At 44.1% G+C, this 24,432-nt stretch overlaps 1 protein-coding gene and 1 long non-coding RNA gene across 12 annotated transcripts in view; one reads left to right on the top strand and one right to left on the bottom strand.

Annotated features, from left to right (window-relative positions):
* Nucleotides 1–24,432, bottom strand: part of AMOTL1 (angiomotin like 1) — a 169,480-nt gene that overhangs the window by 123,138 nt on the left and 21,910 nt on the right. For 3 of the 11 annotated variants that reach the window (XM_016921835.4, XM_009424007.5, XM_016921834.4), the window contains exons 2-3: nucleotides 23,800–23,934; nucleotides 11,873–11,923 (exon numbers count right to left, since the gene is read on the bottom strand). In XM_016921835.4, coding sequence (XP_016777324.2) covers nucleotides 11,873–11,923; nucleotides 23,800–23,884 — 136 coding nt within the window. In that variant the 5' untranslated portion in view covers nucleotides 23,885–23,934. Of the gene's footprint in view, nucleotides 1–7,474; nucleotides 7,635–10,370; nucleotides 10,398–11,872; nucleotides 11,924–21,698; nucleotides 21,915–23,799; nucleotides 23,935–24,432 lie in introns of those variants that run through there. The other 8 variants (XM_063784428.1, XM_063784432.1, XM_063784429.1 and 5 more) reach the window with 6 other exon arrangements.
* LOC104001292 (uncharacterized) overlaps nucleotides 12,433–24,432 on the top strand; it is a 65,009-nt gene continuing 53,009 nt past the window's right edge. The window contains exon 1 of the long non-coding RNA XR_673025.5: nucleotides 12,433–12,643. This is a non-coding gene — a long non-coding RNA (uncharacterized LOC104001292). The remainder of the gene's footprint in view (nucleotides 12,644–24,432) is intronic.

Genomic DNA, 24,432 nt, shown 5'->3' with positions numbered 1-24,432 from the left:
ACAAAGGAGCCCTGGCAGGTTTACAGATCCCAGCAGTAGACTATTGTACCCCACCCCACCGGCCCCAAACCCTGTATTTTCCACAGGATTCATTCCAGACCAGGTTTTGTACCCACATGTCCCTTCTGTGTTTTCTTAAGAACCTAAAGTTTCCAAAAGCTATTGACTGTTAGACAGCAACCTGAAAGCAGTCTCAGTGTCCACTCTTCCCAGTAATCTTTTAAAAAATCCCTGAGAAAAGGTTAATAAATCTTACCATCAGGTGATCAGTAATCTTGTCCACTCTAGATTTGGGGGTACAAAAGTCACAGGGGGAAGAGAATTAAGCAGAAATAAATGTTTATACATATTTGACATTAACATAACCACACATATGTGCCATGGGGATAAATGTTCATAAGCAGGGGTCCTGTAAGGAGTGTATTTCTGCAGGCAGCAGACAGCAAGAGACAGCAAACCATCCCTGAACATGTTTTCCCCATTTTGCCAAGGAACATTCTTTTTTTATCCCCTTTTATAATCTGACCTATTCCATTTTCTGGCAGAGAGCCCTAGGAAGGCAAGCACTGCCTTTTCTGTCCATATTCCAACATAAGATGGAAAAAGGAGGAGGGAGCAAGAGGAGGTGAGTGGGGGCTGAGGAGGGTGCAACTGACTTAGGGAAACAGAGACAGAAATGGAGGAGGGAAAGAAGAGAGTGAGAAAAGGAGAGAAACTGGAAAGGAGAGGGGGTGAGCAGGAGAGAGAGAGCAAACCATGAATATCAAATTAATTTAATGTGTCCACACTGGGCAAAACTGATTTGAGGAGTGTGAGAGTAATAAAAAACAAACAGGATAAATTCCACAATGATCATCCAGCAAGAATGTGCCCCAGAAACCATAATCATAGTATCCTTGAACAAATCACACTAGTAATTTATACACTCTTTAGACTCCCTTAGTGCTTAACAACTGATGAAATATCGTTTCTGGGGAGTCACGCTTGTGTTTAATTTTCAGGAATGAATGGCCACTCTTCCATTTATTTCTAGTAGAAACATCTTTTTGGCAGGGAAAATGCCCTTCCCATTTTCCTATGTGTGTGTGTGCGTGTGTGCACGTGTGTGTGTGTGTGTGTGCTGTGTGAATGCATGTGAGTATATATATGTTTTATCCCATTACTCCAGATCTCTTTCCTTGATCTTTTTTTTTTTTTAGCCAAAGCAGATAACCATTTATCTTCAGAATTTATTGTCATTTTCCCCCTTCCTACTCCATTCTCTCTCCCAACTAGAATACCCTGAAATAAAACTCACTTCCTGAGCAATGTGTAATATCACTTTGCAAACCAATATTAGGGGAGTGGTGATCAATTTTACATCCAAGTTTGAGTCCACCTGCCCTGAATTGCCCTTTTGTATTCTCCTTAGGCTTCTACCGCCTCGCCCCAAATTGTGCTGCTGCAAAGGTTTCGTTTCTTTTAGAAATAGTATCAGCACTATTGGGAAACCAGGGGAGATTTCGTGTCCCAGGGACTCTGCTGCAATACATAGGAATGAATGGATGGAAAGGGCAGAAAGGGCAGGAAATAAATGAAGGAAGCAAAGAGGAGTTTTTATGGTTGTTGTTTCAGATCAATATTCAGATAATATTGATCATTATTTGGTGGTCTAAAAAATAAAAAAATATATATATATATAGTTTTGAGTGCCTACCAGTCATTTTTTGTCAAGAAATACGTACTGAATATCCATGTATTGTACTGCCTGTCCCTGTGCTGGATACTTTAACATATTTATTCAATTCCCAATACAGTCTCCCTAGGAGGAGACCAACTTGTACATTCTCCTTCCTAGAAAACCGAAACTGGCTCTGGAGCCAGAGATTAGATGTTGAATCTAATCTTTGCCTCTAGCCAAACGACTCTGGGCAGATCCTTTAACCTCTCTGAGCCTCTGTTTCCTCCTTTAGAAAATGAAAATAATTTCATCTGCTTCACTAAGTTGTTCTGAGAATGAAATAAACTAATGTGCCCAACAAGATTAATCATGGAAAAGACTGAGTTACTCAGATTTGGGGAAGTGTAACAACGCTGAACTATTCTGTGATTGTTTTGTTGGAACAGGAGGCCAAACCACACCCCCGTGGTAGGGTGAGGTTTCCTGTGAAGGGAATTGAATTTTCCACTGTCAATCATCCTGAGAAAAAGTTAGCTCTCAGAAGCTGTGTTCAGCGCTTGAGGAGGAGGATGGCAGGATACATAGGCTTCTAAAGGGTGGAGAGATCTAGGGTACATCACGGGAGCAAGGCAGGGGATAGGGACGCCCCTGTCAGTTGGAGGCCAGCTCAAGGCTACGCACACGTAGCCCACCCAATCCCAAAACCTAGGACAGGTGTAGGCTTGTGTCGCAATCAGGAGGACCTGGGCCCACTCAGAGAGTGCACAGGAGAGTAGCATTCTCATCCCTGCAGCCAGGAGAGAGTAGGACCCTGGGAAACCAGTCAGGCTCTCAAGTAAGCAAAGGCCAAGCCTCCAAGTTCTGGTGTGAGTAGGGGCAGAAGCAGCAACAGCCAGTGTCAAGTGGAGAAGAGAGGGCATGGAGCAATTATCATGGTGTTCACGGGCCTCAATATGGTGTTTCTGAATCCCAGCTCCCCTGACAAGACACTAGAGCAGCCAGAACTGACTCTGTGCATGCAAATAAGCACCACCTAAGGATTCCTGGACCATAAAACTGCAGGGTGGCCTTTAAAAAGACTCCATTTCTTAGTAAGATGGGCAGGCAAATGCTTGGAAATTGTTATATTTGGGGGTACCAGTGTGGGTAACATGACCCAAGCCATAAGCTGAGTACAATGGTTATATGTATAAAGTACAAAGGGCCTGACACAGTAGGTGAATCCAGCCTGGTTCCTGTCTCCTTTTTCATCCCCATAAAAATGAGAGGGAGGAAACTTTACATTTGTCTTAGAACAGATTTGTTCAAAAGTCTTGAATCTCAACCCATCCTTCTGAAACAGGATAGGGAAGAGGAGATAAGTGACAGTATTATTTAACTTATATGCCAAATCTTTCAGAAAGCTTTGACCATACTTGGAGGTATCAGACAGAAAGACATTTAATGGTGGTTACCACAATCAGGCATTTCTCACATAATGCATTTAATCCTCACCACCATGGGCTGCGGTCAGTACTATTATTATCCCCATTGTATCAGTCAGGGTCCTATCAGGAAATAGACGGTATGTGCAAAAGGAGTGACTGAAGACAGTCTAATGAAGCAACTATTTACAAAAGGGTTAAAGGAAAACAGCAAATGATGATGAAGCACCCTGGGGCTAGTCACTATGAGGAGCTGCTACCATCCCTGTGATGGTTAGTTTTAGGTGTCGACTTGACTGAATTCAGGGATACCTAGAGAGATGACAATGCATTATTTCTGGGTGTGTCTGTGAGGGTGTTTCCAGAAGAGGCTGGCATTTGAGTAGGTAGACTGAGTGGGGAAGATCTGCCTTCAATGTGGATAGGCACCATCCAATTGGCCGGGGGCCTGGATGGAACCAAAAGGGCTGAGGAAAGGCAAATCCTTGCTGTCTCTTCAAGAGCTGGGACGCTCTTCTTCTGCCCTTGGACATCAGAACTCCAGGTTGTTTGGGTTTTGAACTCCAGTACTCGCACCAGTGGTTACCCAGGTTCTCAGGCCTTTGGCCTTGGGCTGAGAGTTACATCATCATGTTCCATGGTTCTGAGGATTTCAGACTTGGACTGAGGCTCACCATGGCTTCCATGGTTCCCCAGCTTGCAGACAGCCTGTCACGGGACTTCTCACCCTCCATAATCACAAGAGCAGATTCCCCTAATAAATTCCCTCTCATCCAACTATACCTATATATATCCTATTTGTTCTGTTTCTCTGGAGAACCCTAATGCAACCCATAAGCTGGAAGAGGAAGTTATCAGAATCCAGCAAGACAGGATGCTATAAGAGAAGGCCATTCTATAGTTATGTGCAGCAGAATCACACAGCCATATTATCCCACAGCTTGATGGGAAGGAAGTAGGTACACTGAGTTCTCTTTCTTACCACCCTCCTGTATCCTGCCAGTGCCTCTTATTGGTCAAATACAACAGGAATCCAGGTGATGCATTCCAAAAGGTAAGTGTTTCAGAGCACAGAGAAGAGTGATAAAGGATGGTAAGTGGGTCTGGAAAAGCATCAGAAAATAGTACATGATTTTAAAGTTTAGGAAAAGAAGATACAGATTAAGTAACTTGTCTATGGTCATAAAGCAAGTAAGAGGTGGAGCTAAAATTCATCACTCAGTATGGCTTGATACCCATGCTCTTAACCACTAAGGTGTGCTTCCTATAACTTGTTAGGAAGATTGCTAGTCATCCAGCATCTCTTTCTCCCTGTACCCTACCCAGCTATTCTCTGATAATAGACTCCATCCTATCCCCACCCAGTTTTCCCAGTCTTCCTGGAACTGCGGGTAGCCACGTGACTAAAGTTCAGGCCAATGGAATATAAGTGAACACCATTAGATGTGTGCAGCTTTCAGGTTGTGCCCACCACAACCTCGTCTATGGACTAGAATGCGGATGTGATAGTAGAAGCTGAAACAGTCACCTTGAACCACTGCATGGAAATTACTTTTGAGGATATAGTGCACCCTGAAGCCACCAGATCAGCACTGGACTGTTCATGCTCTAAGTGAAAAAGAAATAAACTTACATATTGTTTAAGTAACTGTCATTTTGGCCTTTGTTATAGCAGCCCAACCTATATCCTAAATAATACCAAGACCAAGCACCCACATGGCCCAAATGAGGCTCAGTCATAATGGTTTGAGCAATAAGAGAAATATGACTGGTATAGTCAGCTAGTGATCACCAGTGTGTGTCTTCTCCTCTTTTTCCTGGCATATAACTAGACTACATTTTTCCACCCCACCCCATTCCATCTGGGTGAGGCTGTAAGACTAGTTCTTACCCTTGGAAAATGAGGAGAAGTGAGTATTTTGCCTCCAGGCTGAGGCAATCAAAGGTGAACATTCTTGCTCACCTGATTCACTTACCTGACAAATGGATGCAAACATCACTGAAAGAATCTGAGCCCCTAGAAGATGGTAAAGCCAGGAAATGGAAGAAGCCAGGGTCCTCAATGACACATGAAGCACAGCCCTCTGACAACTCTACATTTGACCATTGCACAAGCAAGAAACGCAGTCTTCCTTGTGTTAAGCCACTGACACTGGGGTTTAGCCTATCCTGACTAAGGCATAAACACTGTGATCCAGAGCTGCAATCTCATCCCATATTTTTGGAGGACAAGGGGGTAGGAGGAGACTGGGAAATATTTAAGTTATTATTTTAAAGAAGTTATACAAATGTCATAATTTGTCCTAATAAGACCCAGCATACATCCTGCCTGAATGAGGAAGGCCAGAATAGCACAAGAAAACACTTTCTCCTTGCATATTGGCCTTCAGGGGAGTTAGCCCTGGTGGCTCCCAAGAATGCTATTCTCATGACACACTCCTCTCCTGGCACTCATAGGCCAGTTCACCAGGTCTGAGCAGAGACAGCACCAACTGAGCTCCTTGAGGCATGCCAGAGGGTCAAGCAACCCCAAAGGGCAACAAATTATGAAAGGTTAAGAAAACAAGGAACCAGTTTGCTTGTGGGTGGTGAGAGTGAGCTCCCCCACCTATTCTTTCTAAAGTCCAGATTTTCTAAAATAAGCACATACTGCTTTTATACTAAAAAACTAAAGTTTAAAAATTGGACTTTCAAAACTTCAAGTTTTAAGAAAGATAAAAAATAAGCTGGATAAGCCCCAGGAATAAACATAGGAGATAGAGGTCACAGAAGAAAGGATCCAGTCCTCAAGGCACTGTTACAACAAGCAGAAAGGCCAGTCTTAGAGATATACAACTGAAAAGATAAAGTGTCTCACGGGTCACACCCTCACTCCGTCATTCAACAAATATTTACTGAAGATTAACTTGTGCTGGGCACTGTGCTGGCTGCTAGATTTACAAAGAAGAATAAGGTGGCCACAGTGTAGCGCAGTTGTTCACAATCTTAGCTGCATATTGAAATCACTTGAGATGTGATTAAACCCAAGCAAACAAACAAAAAAACACAATAACATTGATGCTTGGGTCCACATCCCAGAGATGTGGATGTAATCATTCAGGATTCGGAACTGGTCTCAGGACTTATAAAAGCTCCTCCTGATTCTAATGTGCAGCCAAAATGGAAAACCACCAGGAGGACATGACACATGGGATTAGGGTTGAAGGCTAGATAGGAGCAAGCCAGGGGAGAAAGGGAGAAGGGGAAAGAGGGGCATCCAGGTGGAGGAAACCAAGCTGAATGTAGAGGATTGCCCCATAGTTCCATACAACTAGAATGTCATAGTGGGTATGAGTGATGCAGGTTATGGCGTTCCTCCTATGTCAAACCAAATATCTATCCTCCAGGTAGAGGAGAGTCAGTCAAGGTTATTCACAGGGCAGACATGGTCACATCTGGGTTCATCCCAACTCTCCACACATCCTTTCTAACCCTCTCAGATGACCGTAACTTCTAGCTATGCATGGAACTACAGAAAGGCTATGGAAAGGTGTGGGCTTTGCCTCCTCAGAAAATGGTACCACCATCTCAAGAAAGAAAGCATATTTCTTGACACTCCATCATGACACTTCGATACAGCATTCATCCAGAGACACACCCCTTTCTCTACTGCCTTTTAAAAAATCCCCTTTTTGGTGACTTAATTTTATTATATGATCTTGCTGCAACACTGAGAATCAATCCCCCAAGGAGCCAATAGTTATTCACTTGCAGACTGATATAAAAATTCAAAGGTGGAATGGACTATCAATCATGAGGCAAAAAAGTAGTGGAACTATCACCAAAACCTCAGATGGAAAACCATTCCACATGTGGCTCCAGGGACGAATCACTAAATAATTCCACTGACCTAATCACCATTCCTGACTACCTCCTTTTGGAGACTAGGTAAGTTGTAGAGAAGCTTCCAGAAATAAAAACCGCTTGATTAGTAGGTGGGATAACTGGTAAAAGCTATTTTATCCTTCAATCTTGGGAAAGAAGTATGTTTTAAATGAATAATAATAATAAAACAATAAAATAAAAGCACTTCCTGAATTCCAAGCACATTCAATACATGGACTTTACATACACCATTTACCATATCCACGCAAGGTCCCAGTTGAGTTGATTAAATAACTGAGGCTTAAAGCAGTTTAATCACCTGCCCAAGGTCACAAGAAACTGCAAGAGAATTCAAACTAAATTTTTAGGACTTCTGTGATGACACAATATAATAAAAAATATACATATATTTGGTTTTCATCCCTGGTTCTCAGCACAGAGCTCCTAAAACCCTTGAAATTTCCTGAGTGATAGAGGTGATAGGAGCATCTTTTTTTTATTCATAATAAATACCTTTTAACCATACCTGAGTTTATGCTAATGAGATAACTGGTGGCTGAAAGTCCTTAGACAGCTTCAGGGTGGGGGCTGGTTGTGGGAAGAACCAACCATATTATTAAAAGGTTGGAATTCAATTAGAACACTTGGACACAGAGTGGGGAACATCACACACTGGGTCCTGTCGTGGGGTGGGGGGATGGGGGAGGGATAGCATTATGTCATAATGTCATAATGTATGGGGGATGGGGGAGGGATAGCATTGTGTCATAATGTAAATGACGAGTTAATGGGTGCAGCAAACCAACATGGTACATGTATACCTATGTAACAAACCTGCATGTTGTGCACATGTACCCTAGAACTTAAAGTATAAAAAAAAAAAGTTTGTTAGCAGGTCAAGGAAAATAAAGATCAAGAGCCAAGGAAGGCATTCCCTGGGATAAAGATAATAAATTTCAACAAATCGACACTAAAAGTAACTTTACAATATTGATTTAAAAAGCCATATTTCTTCAATGCTAAGGTGTCATCTTTTCACATTTTAATATCATAGATGTAATAGCTAACATTCATCATGCACTTACTTAGTACCAGGTTCTGTTATGTGTGCTTTACATGTGCTGACTCATAGAATATGGGATATTTCATGGAGTGAAAAATTTCATCTTTTGCTCTCTGAAAAGTTGTTATTAAACCAATGTTACAAACTTAAACTCCATGACTGTTTAGAATCCAGGAACCATTGTAGGTGCAGAAATAAATAGTGCTTACAGATATACATTAATAAAAATTACATTGAGGAAAAAAAAGTTGGAATTTCCAGCCCACCAACCTACTCTCCCCACTTCCCCACCTACTACCCCCCTACCCTGCCACACACATACCTGACCTCTGGGGAGGGGAAAGGGACTGGGGATTGAGTTAATCACCCATGGCCAATGATTCAATCAATCATGCCTAATGGAACATCCATAAAAACCCTAAATGAGGAGGTATGGAGAGTTTCTGACTTAGTGAACCTATCCATGTGCCAGGAGGGTGGTGCACCCCAACTCTAAAAGGACAGAAGCTCCTGTGCTTTGGACCCTTCCAGACTTCACCTTTTGCATCTCCTCATCCAGCTGTTCATTTATATCCTTTAAAATAACCTGGTAAACATAAGCATAGTGCTTCCCTGAGTTCTCTAAGCTATTAAATTATAGAAACCAAAAGAAGGTTGTAGGAAGCCCTGATTTGTAGCCAAGTTAGACATAAGTGTGGGTAATATGTGGACCCACCACTTGCCGTTGATATCTGAAGTGGTAGATAGTCTTGCAGGACTGAGCTCTTAACCTATAGGGCCTGTGCTAACTCTGGGTAGTGGTAAAATTTAATTAAATTCTAGGACATCTGGTTGGTGGCTGCAAAATATTTAAGAATTACTTGGTGTGGAAAACCCACACATTGGGTGTCAGAAGTATTGTGAGTACAGGCCAGGCACAGTGGCTCACGCCTGTAATCCTAGCACTTTGGGAGGCCGACAGAGGGGGGCAGATCACCAGAGGTCAGGAGTTCGAAACCAGCCTGGCTAACATGGCAAAACCCTGTCTCTACTAAATTTCCAAAAATTAGCTGGGCATGGTGGCGGGCACCTGTAATCCCAGCTAGTTGGGAGGCTGAGGCAGGAGAATAGGTTGAACCCAGGAGACAGAGGTTGCAGTAAGCCGAGATCATGCCATTGCACTCCCATCTGGGCGACAGAGCGAGACACCGTCACAAAAAAAAAAAGAAGTATTGTGAGTACAGAAATAATTTTCTTTTAACTTTGCTCTGCTTCTTCTTATATTCCGGCCAGGAGTGAACCTGTGCTCATCTGTGCTCCCAAAAGAATGGCTGCTTGACAAGCTCATCAACTGCTGTAAGAGGCATTTTTCCTGCTGTGTGTCTAAGAAAAGCACCAAAAAACCACCATGACTCTTTCCAAGGGAGAAATGACAGCTCCGTCTTTGACCTGAATAGCATGAAAACAAGGCAGTCTGATCCAGAGAGCTGCTCTGTCATGGACAGAATAACCCTTGGGGACACCAAGTACCCAAACAGCACAGCACATGAATATAAACAATGAATACCCAATGGCTATAGGCCTCCTTTGGCTTACAGCCCCTCACAGCACTTTAAGAGGTGAAAATAGAACTGGAAGACGCCTTAGGGATCACCGGGCACAACCCCCGCTTTTTGCAGATAAGGAAACTGAGGCTAGTTAACATGTCTATTAAAGAAGCTGGAGCAGGGTGAAAGCTAGAACCTTGATCTCAAACTCTCAGGCTTCTGTTTTATTTTCTCTATCACCCTGCAAGCCCAGATCCCAGAAGGGAACCCCATGGTTCCCATCACGCTGCTATAGACTGAATATTTATATCCCCTCAAAATTCATGTATTGAAACCTAATCCTCAATGTGATGGTATTTGGAGGTGAGGCCTTTGGGAAGTGATTAGGTCATAAGGGTGGAGCTCTCACCAGAGGGATTAGTGCCCTTAGAAAAGAGACCGCAAGAGCTCCCTGGCCCTTTTCTGCCATGTTGAGGACACAGTGAGAAGATAGACACCTATGAACCAGGAAGCAGGCCCTCACCAGACACTGAACCTGCCAGTTTCTTGATCTTAGAATTCCCAGCCTCCAGAACTTGTGAGAAATAAATTTCTGCTGTTTACAAACTACCCAATCTGTTTTTGATATAACAACACAAATGGACTAAGACACACACTCTAATCTCCTCATGAGAAACTGGGCTTTTACCATAGGGGAGCTGAAGAGAAAAAAACATTGTTTTTTATTTTCTACTGCTAATTTGAAAGGATACTCATATTTATCAGTGCCTCATGGGGGCAGTCCAGTCTGTAAGTCCCAGAGGGAGATATGGAGATGAAAAAGGGTCAAATACCTGGGCCTTCCTGAAGCACAAATCATTCTGTGAAGGCAAACAATTTAGTAGTTATACAGTCTGATTTCCCAGAGTAAGCAATGCTCATCCTACCATTGCTTATGTTTATGTACAATTTAAGAGGACCAAATGGCTTCGTCGCACTGTGGAGTGTCAATGCTGGTGTCATTAACATACAATTATACATGCGTGGAGCAGATCATCGAGTACCTGTCCTCTTAATAAATCACATCATGCAAAGCTATGGTTTAGATGTCACTTTCATTTCATAAAATGATTCACCACAGTATGTCTTAAAAGCTAGTTTTGCTCATGCATTTAGTCTACAATTCCATTGATAGAGATGTGATTGCCTCGCAACTTGTCAGAAACACATCCTCTGAATAAAACATGGTACTCCTCCCTGCCACAGAATGCCAACCTTGATCCAGATCTATTTTGGGCGCTTGGCTCCTAGAAATGAATGAAAGTCGTTGTTGAGGTGGAATTTTGCTTCAGGTCCTGTGGGACTTGATGAGGACATTCTTCCCAGCACAAGAAGCTGACCAGGGACAGGGTGCCACAGCTGAGTGTGTTACTGAGGATAAACATATTTAAACCGCTGTTTGTGGACAGTTCCCCTCCTCCTTTACTGTCAACATATATCATAAAATAAATCCTTTCATTTCATCTTAGGAAGGCAAGATATTCAGGCTAGTGATGAAAGAACAGTAAGGAGAGACTTGATAGCCCAGACCAGTAGCAGCTAAACTAACCTTGAAAGCAGAAGAAAAAAAAAAAGAGAGCCACTAAAGCCACCGAGTGAGAATGGGTGGCAGGAAGAGTTAGAGAGATCCTGCCCATTCGCATTTCTTTCTCTTCACTCTCTCTTCAGCCTGTCTCTTGACAAGAGTGTCCTGGTTCACCCATCGCAAATCTCCACTTACCATGACAGGCATGAGGATGGAATGTCCTATCTCGAGACACCTACAGGCTAACTGAGGAATAGAAATCAGGGAGGGAAGCAGCTCCTAGGTCTTACAGTTTAATGATTACACCGCCGTTTTCAGCCCCTGACTTCATTAAATTCAGGGTAAGGACGACCCACACGGACGTCCTTCTCGTGCCAGGTACTTGGCAAGTCAGAACCAGTCGCCGCTGTGTCCTCCCGGCAAGATGAGCGCAGGTTTCAGAAGCCCCAGGTCTGGAAGTTTGCTGTGCCAGGCTCCTCGGAGCAGCACCACTGCCCCAGACGAACACGCACACACACGCACTCACACACACACACACGCACACGCACACACACGCACGGTTCATTGGACACTTGCCCTGCCACCCCCGAAAGCACAGCGCCGAGGAAAGGCCGGTTCCGGCCGCGAAGGCAGCAGGTGTCCCCTGACCCTTTCCCTCCGCCCTCCAACCCCAGCCCCATCCCTAGCTGAGTTCATATGGACGCCCCCCAAACTCGCAGTTCTCGGGCAGAACTGCGACCAAGAAATAAAAGACAAAATGAGCAGACTTACCTAACTCGTCTGGGCTGTAGGATGCGGGCGAGGCTTCCACAAACTCACTGTCTGGGGGAGAAGAAAAGCAGAAAACAACTCGAATCGCTACCATTCAGGACGAACCCACCAAGCACCAGCTCAAGCGCAGGTCCCCGGGAAAAGCGCGGGCTTCTCTCTCCCAGCGCTCAGAATCCCTGAGCCGGAGGCCCCGCGGGATTCAGACCGCCAGATCCCCAGGGAGTGACAAATCGCCGCAGAAACTTGGGGGGGCAACTCGGCCCTGGCACCGCGCGGCTTCCAGGCGCGGTCAGGCGCGCGCCAACTTTCCCCGCGTGCCACCCCGCGGCTCCCCCGGCCGGGCGCTGGGCCGCGGCCGCATCCTCTGCCCTCAGCCCGCGGGGCGCATTGCTCTGTCTGCCGGGCCTGGCGCCGACGCCCCAGCGCCGAGGAGCCGCGAAGTTTTCCCGCGGTCCCGGGGGCCCGAGGGCGCGCGGCGGCGGCGGCGAGCACCCCTCGCCCACCCAGGCGCCCCGCGCATCCCCGCTCGTTGCTAGGCGACCGTGGCCGTCACGCTCCGCAGAGGCGCGCGCGGCCTCCCAACTCCCGGCTGGCGGAATCCTCCCTAGTCCCCGCCCCGTTTGCCCATTTTCCAAAAAATCAGAGCATAACCCGTTCTAACCCGATTCCCTGCTCTGTTATGTTATGTCTGCCCTCCTCTGATGCTTGGGAAATCGTTTGTTCTGTGGGCTTCTCCTGAGGAGATGGACGATTTTCAGAGCTTGCAGAAAGGTAGGAGGAGACCCAAATGCCCCCCAATCCCCTCCTTTTGGAAACAGAATTCCAACTCCAGTCCAACATTATTTCCTACTCTTCAAGAGATCACCTGGCTCAAGTGGGCAAAGTAATATGAGCTGCATTGCACAGGTTGGGAAACCGAGGCTGAGAAGTTGTTAATTTATGCGTGACATCATTATGGTAGGGGTATGTGAGGGAGAAGTGGGGGAGGAGAGAAGAGCAGTGCTCCTTCTACTCTATAAAAGATTGACTGCTTTCAAATACAGAATGTAGAAGCAATGGTTATGCTCTGAGAGCTGTAAATTCTAAAATAATGAATGTAACACTGTGAGAACCTCCCCCTCTGAGTCAGTAGCCTGATAACTTGGACAGATGTGTTATGTATCTCCCCCCAGCCCCCAGGACTGACTGTGACTGCTCTGCATTAAGGGGGCGAGGGTGCTGGACTTGGGGTGTGCTCCAGAGAGAGCCCGGAAGCTGATGGCCCATAACAGGGTCAGTGGGAAGGAAGGAACAAGTATGGAAATGGTTGTCCTTTCTCCATCCTTGGAGGACTATTGGAGGGTCAACAGTCTGGGCAGCCTCCTGGGGGCCTTCTATTGTCTCAAAGTGATCAGAGCACCAGCTGCTGCAGCCTAAGGGCCCCGATCTGAGCCAATGTGCTCTCATCCTGTAAACACTCAGCCATCTCTGGCTTTTCCACTGTCAGTTTTTGGTTTACAAATCACCATGAAGGACAGAAAGCCCCTTCGGCCAGCATTGCTTAGGGAGCCCAGGGAAGCAGGGATGGGGCTGTCCTCCCCAAGCAAGGCAGCATTCTTGAGCTGCTGAGCCTATCTCTCCAACCTCTTCTTTTTCCTGCTTCTTATAATCTGAGCTCCCAAATCCAGGAATTAAATATGTTTGGGTGAAGGTTTGCACTCATCACTCCATCCCCTCCCAACTCCTAGAATCCTCCCATTTGTCCTCTGGAACTCATGGTTCATCGCTAGCAAAATCTATATATCCTCAGCCTCCTCTCTGAATGTTTCTTTCAGTGTTGTGCTCTGACCCATACCTGGCTTTCCTTGAAAATAACAGGCTGCAATACTTGCCTCTACTTATTTCAGCCATCTATGGATCCTCCGGTTGTTCTACCTCATTTCTTGAAGATAATGGCATCTGATTCACTGTCACTTTTCCCAGTATCATTCCTGTGATTATTCTTATTTTTCTCCATCTACATAGTCACACTCTGATCTCTCAACTCTTCTGCATCTTATCCCTTTCTTGACCTGCTCCAACCACACCAGCCCCCTGCTGTCATAGCGACACCATGCATAATATCAAGGTGAAGTAATCCACTCTCCTACCTTTCCAGCTTATCCCCTCTGTTATTTTAATCCAATGTGTCCTTGACCCCACCAGCATCTATAATTTACTTATCCATGACCTTTTCTCTGCCCCTCACTCTCCTCATGACCCTCCTTCCTTCCTTATGGACTTTAGTTTCCAGTTTCATTATTATTTCTCTCTTACTTACACCTTCAAATCCATGTTCTGCTCTCTTTCCATGCTATTTACCTGGTAAAAACACAACCCTAGTAAAATATAACTCTCCACCTTCTTTCCATCTACACCCAGCTAAACATGATTGAGGAAGCACAAAATTGGCTGGGCATGGTGGCTCACGTCTATATTTCCAGCACTCTGGGAGGCTGAGGTGGGTGGATCACCTGAGGTCCTGAATTTGAGACCAGCCTGGCCAACATGGTGAAAACCCATCTCTAGTAAAAATACAAAAATTAGCCAAGTGTGGTGGTGCATGTCTGTAATCCCAGCTACTCAGGAGGCTGAGGCAGGAGAATCGCTTGATCCCAGGAGGTGGAGGTTGCAGTGAGCAGAGATCACGCCATTGCAGTCCAGCCTGGGTGACAGAGCAAGACTCCGTCTCAAAAAAAAAAAAAAAAAGCACAAAATTATGCTCTCTGGTCTTATTTTCGATTCATGACCACTAAAATCAAATGGAGCTAGTGCAGCCCAGCAATCACTCTGCATTTGCCTGTTTATTTACTCTCCCACTCTCTTGTTGCTATGGATGAATCATCTAAGGCCATTATGGCCTCCTGTATGGATCAGATCCCATTTATGTGGCTTTTCCCTCTCCCCACCTGGATTAATATTTTCTTCTGTCCTTGATCACTCCTGTCAGTATACAGACATACTACTATGATCCTGTCTTTTTAAAAATCCTTTCTTGACTCTATGTATCTCCAGCCATTACTCCAATTCTCATCTCCCCTTTACAACAAAATTCATTAAAATAATTGTCTACACTGATAGCACCCATTCTCCATTTTGCTCTTACAAGCAGCCTAAATAGGTTTCTACCTCACTCTGCCAGAGTAGCTCTTGTCAAGGTCAAGAATGGCTTTGCCATTGCCAATTCCAATTATCAGTCCTAGATCCTAACAGCAGGTTTTGACCTGCTGATCTTATGACTGGATGGGCTCAGATGGGCTGTCTGCAGAATCAGTCTCCTCTGGTTTCCCATAGAATCAAGCAAATAACATTTGTGTCTCAAGAGAGGTGGCCTATAGAAGGCCTTGGGATCAGCCAGACCTGGGTTCTAATACCTGTTCCAAAACTAGCTAGTAACTTAATTTCTTTCAGCCTTAGCTTTGTGTAAACATGGAGATAATAATCATACCTAGCATACCAATGTGGTGAGAGTGCAATAAACTAATGCACTTGGAGCCCCTAGGAGAGAGAGTGTCACACTGTAAAAGTCAAATAAACATTAGTTATTATTGGATGCCATGCTCCTTTACAGCTGACACAAATGGACTCTTTTTATCCCTTAACAATTTTGAGTTACTAAAAGAAGATATTAACCACAGAGTATGTTTACATTAGAGGAATGTTCGTTGTCTCCAACTTTTAGTTTGCATTCCAAGAGTTGGCTTGAAAGCTGGTTACTTGGAGCTGGCAACAGGTTTACCCCTATGAAGAGCGTTGCCAGTGCTCCACAGGGTGATTAGGTTCTGGAGCCTGCCAAACTGTTCTCACAATGGACTTGCCTTCAATTTGTTCATATAAATGGATGACTTGTAAACTAGGAACTATCCTTACAACATTTTAGTTATTTGAATTTCCTAATCAACTGAGGGTTAATGAGAAAACATTTCTCTTGTTTCAGTATTTGCTGTTGAAAATTCTCTAAAGTCAATGATTCCAATTTTCTATCTTAGGAAGTAGAATAGAGCCAACAATAATGTTTCATATTAATTAAACAAACATTTATTGGGAATTTACCATGCTTCCAGCGCTGTGCAAGGCACTGCAGACACAGAGGTGATCAGTGCCCTTCTAATAAGGGATTCCATGACAGACCTTATTGAATCTCAGGGCAATGTCCAAAGTGCCTACCCACACTTGACTTTTATAGGTCTCTTATAAAGAAATGGTTCTGCTGGAGTGTCACTGAGTTATAATAAACAGTGCACAAGTTTACGGATTTGCATCTCAGCTCTGTGAATATTGGGTGGCGGGCATTTTCAGTTTCCTAACAATAATACATACCTCACTGGATTGTTAGGAGCAGCGAAATAGGTAAGGTATGAGACAGACCAGGCACAGTGTCTAGCACACATAGGTACATAATAAATATTCATTTTCTGGCTGGGAATGGTGGCTCATGCCTGTAATCACAACACTTTGGGAGGCAGAGGCAGGCGGATCACCTGAGGTCAGGAGTTCAAAAGCAGCCTGGCCAACATGGTGAAACTCCATCTCTACTAAAAATACAAAAATTAGCTGGGTGTGGAGGCAGGTGCCTGTAATCCCAGCTACTCAGGAGGCTGAAGCAGGAGAATCGCTTGAACCCGGGAGGCAGAGGTTGCAGTGAGCAGAGATTGTGCCATTGCACTCCAGCCTGGGTGACAGAGTGAGATTTCGTCTCAAAATACATACATACATAAATAAATGTTCATTTTCTTCCCACATAGAGGGCTAGAGCATGCCAGATTGCTCTCCTTTTCATCCCAGGTGGCAGGTGGGCCTCCTGCTGCCATGGCCCCAGCAGACACCAAGAGGGAGTCCCTGCCCCTGTTTCTAGGGAAGCATATTTATTAGAGGTGGGACGTATGGGGAGGAAACGACAAGGTGGAAATATTTCTGGAGCTCAAGAGGAAGTTTACCATAGAAACAGATTATACAGGGGCCTGGTGTCTAATGGTCACTGTTACTATTGCCATGATATATCATGAGTTGATGGGCTTTTGGGAGCTGGCCTGGGAACCCAACTCCTAACTCTAATGTTCTTTCTTTCCTTATATTATTGTAAATGTTTTAAATTTATTTTTATAATATAAACAAATAAAATGTGTTTGCTGTAAAGGAAAAAACATTTGGTATAGATGAGTATAAACTGAAAAATAAAAGTCTCCTTTCCTGTCCTCTCCTAATCTCCATCCGCAAACTAAAAACCATCCACAACTTCTTATGTGTCCTAGTAGGAATTTTTAAGGCATATTCAAATGTGTATACGAATTGTTTAAACAAGTTGGATATTATTATTATGGATTCCAAATTAAAGGCAAAAATTTCTAAATGAAATTTTGCTCCACTCCCAAACATAAGCTGGGGTATGACTATTTTCTGTTTAGGAAGGCAAGAAAGTATATTAAAAAGTCATAGAAGAAAAGTCTTATCAACCATTAGAAAACAGTAAAATCTTAAACAAAATTTAAGTGTTTAAAGGGTAACACATAACGCTTCAGTTATCTGGAAAACTCAATCAGCTCCCTCGTTCCTCAGTAAATGAGGTATGGTTATATAGCAACACTGGACATAATGCCAGGATCAAAGGAAATCTTAGCTGCATTTCTAGAGCTAAGAGCACACTCTACATACTTTTTTGGGGGTACAATGCCCATCACAGATATTCTGCTTAGTGTGCAGGGACTCCAGCTGTAAGCCGGGAACCTGCCCTGTAGCAGTCTGGGAATGCCATCAAGCCCCTGCCCAGCCTCTGCTGCAGAGGTGGCAGGGTCTGCTTTGACTGCAGGCTCTACTTGGAGGAGCAGACAACGGGAGGGCCTTTACAGGCTGTTCTCACTCAAGGGGCCCCCAGGGGTTACATAGCTACTTGATGGTGTTCAGAAGAGGAAGAGACGGAGTCTCACACAGATATGCTTCTTTCTCCAAGAGATGGGTGAGGGGCTAAATGCCACATGGGGAGAAACTTTATCCAGCCAAATGATGCTATTAATTCTCTTTGCAAGAAAGAGCTGCACAAATGCCATAATAACAAGTTAAGACAGTAGCTAGGGCCCACTAGGATGTGTGTATGGCCTTCCCATCCCCAGCCCCCAAGGAAATCACCAATTTCAAGCATGAAAGACAGAAAGAAGTGAGCTGAGCTGAGTCATCTCTCTGCCTTCCTCTCCTTCCTGGTATTGCCCTTTGATCATCTTCTCTGCAGGTAGCCTTCTCTCTCCTGGAGGCCCTCTGCTAGTTAACAGTAGAGCAGAGCGGGGAAGCAATACCCGCTCCTCCTCCCCTCCTCTCCCAGGGGAGCATGGGCAGGACTGATTTAGAGGGAAGAAGGGCTAAGGCTGCCTGAGCTCAGCATGACTCTCTTCTGTTATCCTTGTCTCTTATCTGCACCTCCTAGGACAAGCCAACAGATAGGACAAACACATGCCTATCAGTAAGGTTTCATCAAAATGAAATTTGCAATTGATTGGTTGAAGCATTAGCTCCCAGGCTGAATTGGCCCAATAGGCATTTCTTGTTCTCTAGGATTTAATAGTCTTTCCTTTTAGCACAACTCCACTTCTTTATAAGACTTGATGAAAAGGAAAAAGAAAACACAGTTGTTTTATTTTCCTTAAATGAAAATCAGGCCTCAGGTAACTACTTTGTTTCGTAATTTCCAGAAGACAGGAGTGGGCTCCATAGGAAGAATAATTAACCATATCTCACCTAAAAAAATCATTATCCTAAGCAGAAACAATACAGATGTTTTATGGATCTGCCTCAAGGCCAGCGACCAAGAGATGAAATGAAATTAACTCTGACAGGAAGCCAATGGTTCATTTTGGTAAAAATGCCAAATGTGTCCTCTAAAAATTCCAAATGTCAATGCAGGAGGTGCTATCAACAAAAGCAAGGTGTTTTTGGAAATATATAAATAAATTAAATTTGTCCCGTTCCTGCACTGCGTTCCCCACCAGATTCCTGTTACCAAGTATAGTCCAGAGAGGAAGATTTAAAAGAATCTTCACTCAATATCATATCAAAGGAAATAAAATCTGGCTGAGCCAAGAAGCTACTAGAAGGTGTACTTGGACATGAGTCAGAATAAAGAACGATTCCAAAAATACATACAAGAAAAGGTCCCTGCAGAGGAAAATCATACACTTCCGACTTACACTCAGATCTATTGAGTGAAATCAGACAAAATACCCAGTGTTAAGATTAAGGACAAAAACATTTGCTGCAATTGAAATCTATGACTAAACTATTAAAAAACAAAATCTGTAGGATAAATGTGAGTTTCTGCTGAAATGCAGAGACCATGATCTTATATTTCCAACCCAGCATCTAAGGCAGAGGCCTGAGGGGGAATTGCTTCTTTCAGAGCTGCAAATCGAGTCTTCTTGGACCACACAGAGGCTTCTCTTCTTTCACAGAAAAGGGGTTTTCCCAAGATGCTATTGCCTTAGCAGTCAGCATAGTGTGGGTGGTGGAAGGAAAAGCAGGAGACCTTGCTGTAGCCCTGTTTTTGCCACTAATCTTTAATAAGTGTCCTAATCTGCTTATACTGTGCTCTTCTCTGTAAAACGACAGTTGAAACAGATGAGGGACTTTAAGGAACTAATTGAAACAAGTGCCAGTAGGAGATCACAGATAATGGATTCCATTATATGCATCTGTTCACTACAGAGTATGCAAGAAAAATAGACAAAAAGGATCAAACTTCTCAGAAAGGTGGAGATGCAGAGTAATGTTGTCCTTAGAAACTGACAGACAGGAGTAAAATGGATAGAATGCAGCTCTGGAGTATGAAGACCTGAGTGTGAATCTGCTGTCTGAGCTGGGCTTAGTTAGTTTGCCTTTGCAAGACTCAGTTTTCTCATCTGCAAAATGGAGATAAGACTAACTACTTCACAAGATTTCAATAAGGGTTTGAATGCAATGAAATCATGTACATGGAAATGTTTGGCACACAGACTGCTGTCAGGAAAAGTTGGCTCCTTCCTCCTTGACCAGTGTTAAAACTCTCCCTGACCCTGAGAGGCTTCAGAAAGGAAATCTGCTCCTTCCTGTTTATATAACCATAATGGGAACAGTACCACTGAATTTCTATGACGCACCTGGCCCACGCTGCCAGGCCGTGTTTCCCAGACTTCCTGCCTCTCCCCTAAAGAGGAGCTTAAGCAGGTTGAGTTCTCTGGGAAGCATGGATGACAGCAGGATTCCCAAACAGCTGAGTGAGCACATCTATAAGAGGAAGAAGAAATATTTTATAGATTTGCTGAGAAGGAACTCCTCTTCTGTACCAAATCCCCACATACTTGATATGGCTGGTGGCCGAACAGCCCAATTAACTTGTAATGCAACAGTCAGAAATGCGACAGTGGCCAAACACTGTCTCCCTTTTGTTTCATATGTCAGGGACTGCATGTGATTTCTTTTGGAAAATGTGCTCCAGACCTTTAAAATGAGTTTGAAAACCCTGTGGCCCAGATCACTGGGAATATTTTTAGGAGTGTCAGAAGCAGGAGTGGAAGAGGGACTTTCCTTCAGAAACTCCTTATCACCCCCAAACATCCTGGGTTCACAGCTAGCTTCCTGGAAGCTCTCCTACCCAATTGCAGCCCGAGATGCTCTGAGGATAATAGAAGGGCAGATGTTGTGTGGATCTGCCTCAAGGCCTATGACTCAACAGGATGACAGAGACTCCCTGGAAGATAATGCAATTCTCTGTGGACTGCAGGAAGCCAACAACAAAACCCCAAGGTTTGGACACTCCAGGGCTTTCCCTGGTACTCCACTAGAAATGCAAACCCCACCAGCCCATATTGAGCCTCAGAGATAGAATAGCTGGCACTAGCCAGTGGTGGGGAGAGGTGAGGTGGGGAAATGGAGTGTCGAGGAAAGATGCTTTGAAGCAGGTGGGTCAAGGCCTTGGCTATGCATGAGCTGAGATGGCTGTAGGGGAGAGCCCTGCTGTGAGCTTGGATGAGAATGCACATGTTACAACAGCACTGTTTATTTTCTGACCCTGCTCAGGGCTAGTTTTCATTTTAACTGTGACAAGCAAATAACCAGCAATACAAGTTTGTAAATGGACCACCAGAGCCTTAAGCTGTGAAGGCAGAGTAGGGAGTGTTGGAGAGGGAATTGGAGGGACAGAAGCCTATGGTGGCTAGGATTGGACTGATCTCAGTTTAAATTCCAGCTCTGCCATTTGTGAGCTGAATGATGTCGTACAAGTTTCTCAGCCTCTTCAGGCCAATTTTTTCATTCATGAACTCAGAATAAAGCTGTTGTGAGAATTAATTGAGATAGTCTATATCTATACAAAAAAGGCTTAGTGTAACATCTGGCAATATTATATATCTAATAAATGGTTAAAATATTTTTCTATAATTCGTCCATTTCTGACTTAGCTCTGGCACATTACACTTCCTCTCCAAGTGCCAGTATCCTCATCCTACTTCAACACCTCACGAGGTTCTCATTTTGGCACCTGACTCTGTCCTCTGAGGACCTGCACCTTTCTTGGATCTCATCCCAGGCCTCTGAGAACCACCTTAGTATCAGCTGCCCACAAGGATTTACAGATTTCAGCCACACTGATTCCTTGTGTCTGTGCTTCACCCACTGACAGTGGGTGACTGTGATTCACCCACTTCACCACAACACTGCCCTGCTTTGTCTTGGATGCCTTCATATTTGCAGGATATAGACTGATTATCTGAACTGGAACCAGATATTATGGTGTCTGTTGCCTACCAGAACTAAGCTTTTCCCTCAGCCCCAGAAGCTCATCACTTACCCAAAAGCAGTACCTTCTCTTTAGGCAAACCTAGACACAGGTCTGGTTTCCCTTCCTATGTTCCAGCCTTGCCCCAAAGATTGCAGATAGATGACATGGTAAACTCACAGAGGGATAAGGCAGAGCTTGGAGATGGTCACAGTATGGAGTTTTTAGCCACCCCTTTGTTACAGTGATCCCTAAGGCTTCTTTCAGTTCTAAAATTCTCTGGTGGATGATTCTATTGCCTAGGTTACAAAAGCACCAAGCACCAGTGGGAAAACCACACTTTCTTTCTCTCCTCTGCCTTTAGGCTTTGGTAACAAGCCTAGGGTCATTGAATCAAATGCTATAGGTGTGCTGAAAGCAAGGTGAAGTGATGTGGTGGTGCCAGAAGCAGTTGTATAATCAGATAGGTTCCCACAGCCAAAAAAGGTTTTCAATGAAGGCAGAGATATTCAGAGGATGTGGTCCCAACTGTCATTCATTCATTCCTTCATTCAGCCAGCCACACAGCCAGCCAGCCATCAAATATACACCATGAATTTGCCATGCAACAATGAAAGGGGTACAAAGATGAATAAAACAAGGCATCTGTCTCAAGAAGCACACAGGCTGTTCAGGATTCAGGCAAGCACAATACAGTGTGATGATACGTGCTGTGACATGGGAATCTGCAGAGGCTATGGCAGCACTGAGGAGGGAGGAGAGACTCTCCTTCAGACCAGGATGGGGGTTGGTAGGAGGTGGTGGCAGGAAGAGATCCCAGAACAGATGACTTAAGCAGAAGCTTCAAAGATGAGTAGGAACTGGCCAAGTGGAAGAGAGATGATAATAGCAGCCTTTGCAAAGGTTCACAGGCATGTGAGGGCAGGATGTATTCAGGGATCCAGGAAGAGGCTGATACAGTGAGAAGGAGGGGGTTGCTATTAGTGATGGGCAGCAGGAGATGGATCTAGAGGGGCAGGCAGAGGTCAGATCTGGAAGGGCTGTGTGTTGAACTAGGGAGGTTTAGTTTTTTTCCATGGGGTGTGAAGAGATGCTGGCTTAAGAACTTCTAAAAAGAGGCTGGAATGACAGTATGACAGTGCACAGGAACAAATGACAGTTGGTTTTTGGGTGGAATGCATCCAAATTTCCTCTCTCAAAGCTTCCTGTCTTCCCTTTGGAGACTATCTCATTGTGTGCAGCAGTCTTGGTTGGAAGACATACCCTGGTGTAGTGCAGAAGGTCTGCAAATGTTTGTTGCCATATAAGTTACCCTGTTTTAGAGGTGGGCACATCAGAGAGTATAGTCTGCTGTTCTCTATGTCTATCTTGCTCTCGTTCTTGTATTACTAGTGCTTGGCATAAAATAGATACTCAATAATATTTGTTGAATAAATGAATAAACAACAAACAAATGGGAGACATATCCTTGTGAAAACATCTGTGAGTGCATTAACCTCAGCAACCTTTCATCATCCATCTATAGAATGGCTCCTACCATCAAAGTAGGTCTCTATCAGATTTGAGGGATGGAGGAGGGAGCGGACTCTTAGACCTGACAGAGGACCACAGCTCTGTGTCAGGGTATGGTTCTTATATTTGTATGCTCTGCTCCAGGAAAGTAACAATATCTCCATCATTTAATGCTGAGTCACATTAATTGGATAATCATAAAGAAGGGAAAGAGCTGACCTACTCTGTTTATACTGGTTGCTTTATCCTCAACTTGAATGTTTACAGGCTGCTGAGAGGAGAGATGAGCAAAACAGGAACAGAGTGCCTAACACATGTTAGGTGCTCAAAGATGTCTGACCAGCTTCCCACCTGGCCAGGGCAAGAGCTCATTACATGACAGCTGATGGTCCTCATCATAACACTGCAAAGTGGGCATTCTTACTCTCATGTTAGAGCCCAGGGAATGACAGATTTTCTCAAGGCCATAAAACTTGTAAATAGTGAATTCGGGATCTGAACCCAGGTCTGTCTGACTTCAAAGTCCATTCCCTCTCCTCTCCACTCAGCTGCTTTTGAAAAGACAAACAGCGCGGGCACATACTGAGTACAGTGGATTGACATAATGAGGTGCAGAAGCTGAAGAGTACCATGCTATCAGGGACATCAAAAACGGCCATACCCGCTCTGGTGCTGGCAAAATGATGAATTCCAGCATGGGATAACCAGGCTCCTTCCTCCAAAGTCCATTTTTCACTGAGGTCCATGCTTCTAGCCCCTTGTATGTATAGCTTTCAGATCAAATGGAAGCAATCTCCTGAAATAAATAATGAATACAAAAAAGGGATTTGAATTACCACTGATGTTCTCTTTGTGAAGAGAAGCTTTCTTGAAGGAAAGTGGTCAGTTTCTAGCTCATTTCATTCCTTTGGCACACAAAGCTCGTTGTCTAGATTTGGGTATGGCCTGAGTGTGAAGTTGCTCAAGCCCACAAACCAGGTTTTCCTCACCATTCAGTTAACAAATATTTGTGGAATGACTATTGTATGCCAGGCTTTGAGCAAGAAATTTACTATTTAGTTGTGCATACTTTATAGACTCCTAGAATTTCAGGGCAGGATATAGTGGGATCTCAATTTTATTTAAAAGATACACACTCTTCTATTTGCCTAAAAAATGACTAAAAAAACTTGAACTAATAAGTTAGAAGCAGTTTCATTGTATTAGAATTATGACTACTTTTTATCTTCCTTGTAATTTTCTGCATTTTCAACAATGAACATGTATTGCTTTTGTAATCTCAAAAAGGTATGCA

The sequence above is a fragment of the Pan troglodytes genome, chromosome 9 (assembly GCF_028858775.2).
Source record: "Pan troglodytes isolate AG18354 chromosome 9, NHGRI_mPanTro3-v2.0_pri, whole genome shotgun sequence".
Taxonomy (NCBI): Eukaryota; Metazoa; Chordata; class Mammalia; order Primates; family Hominidae; genus Pan; species Pan troglodytes.
Note: the sequence above shows the minus strand (reverse complement) of the source record. Positions and strands in the feature narration are given on the sequence as shown.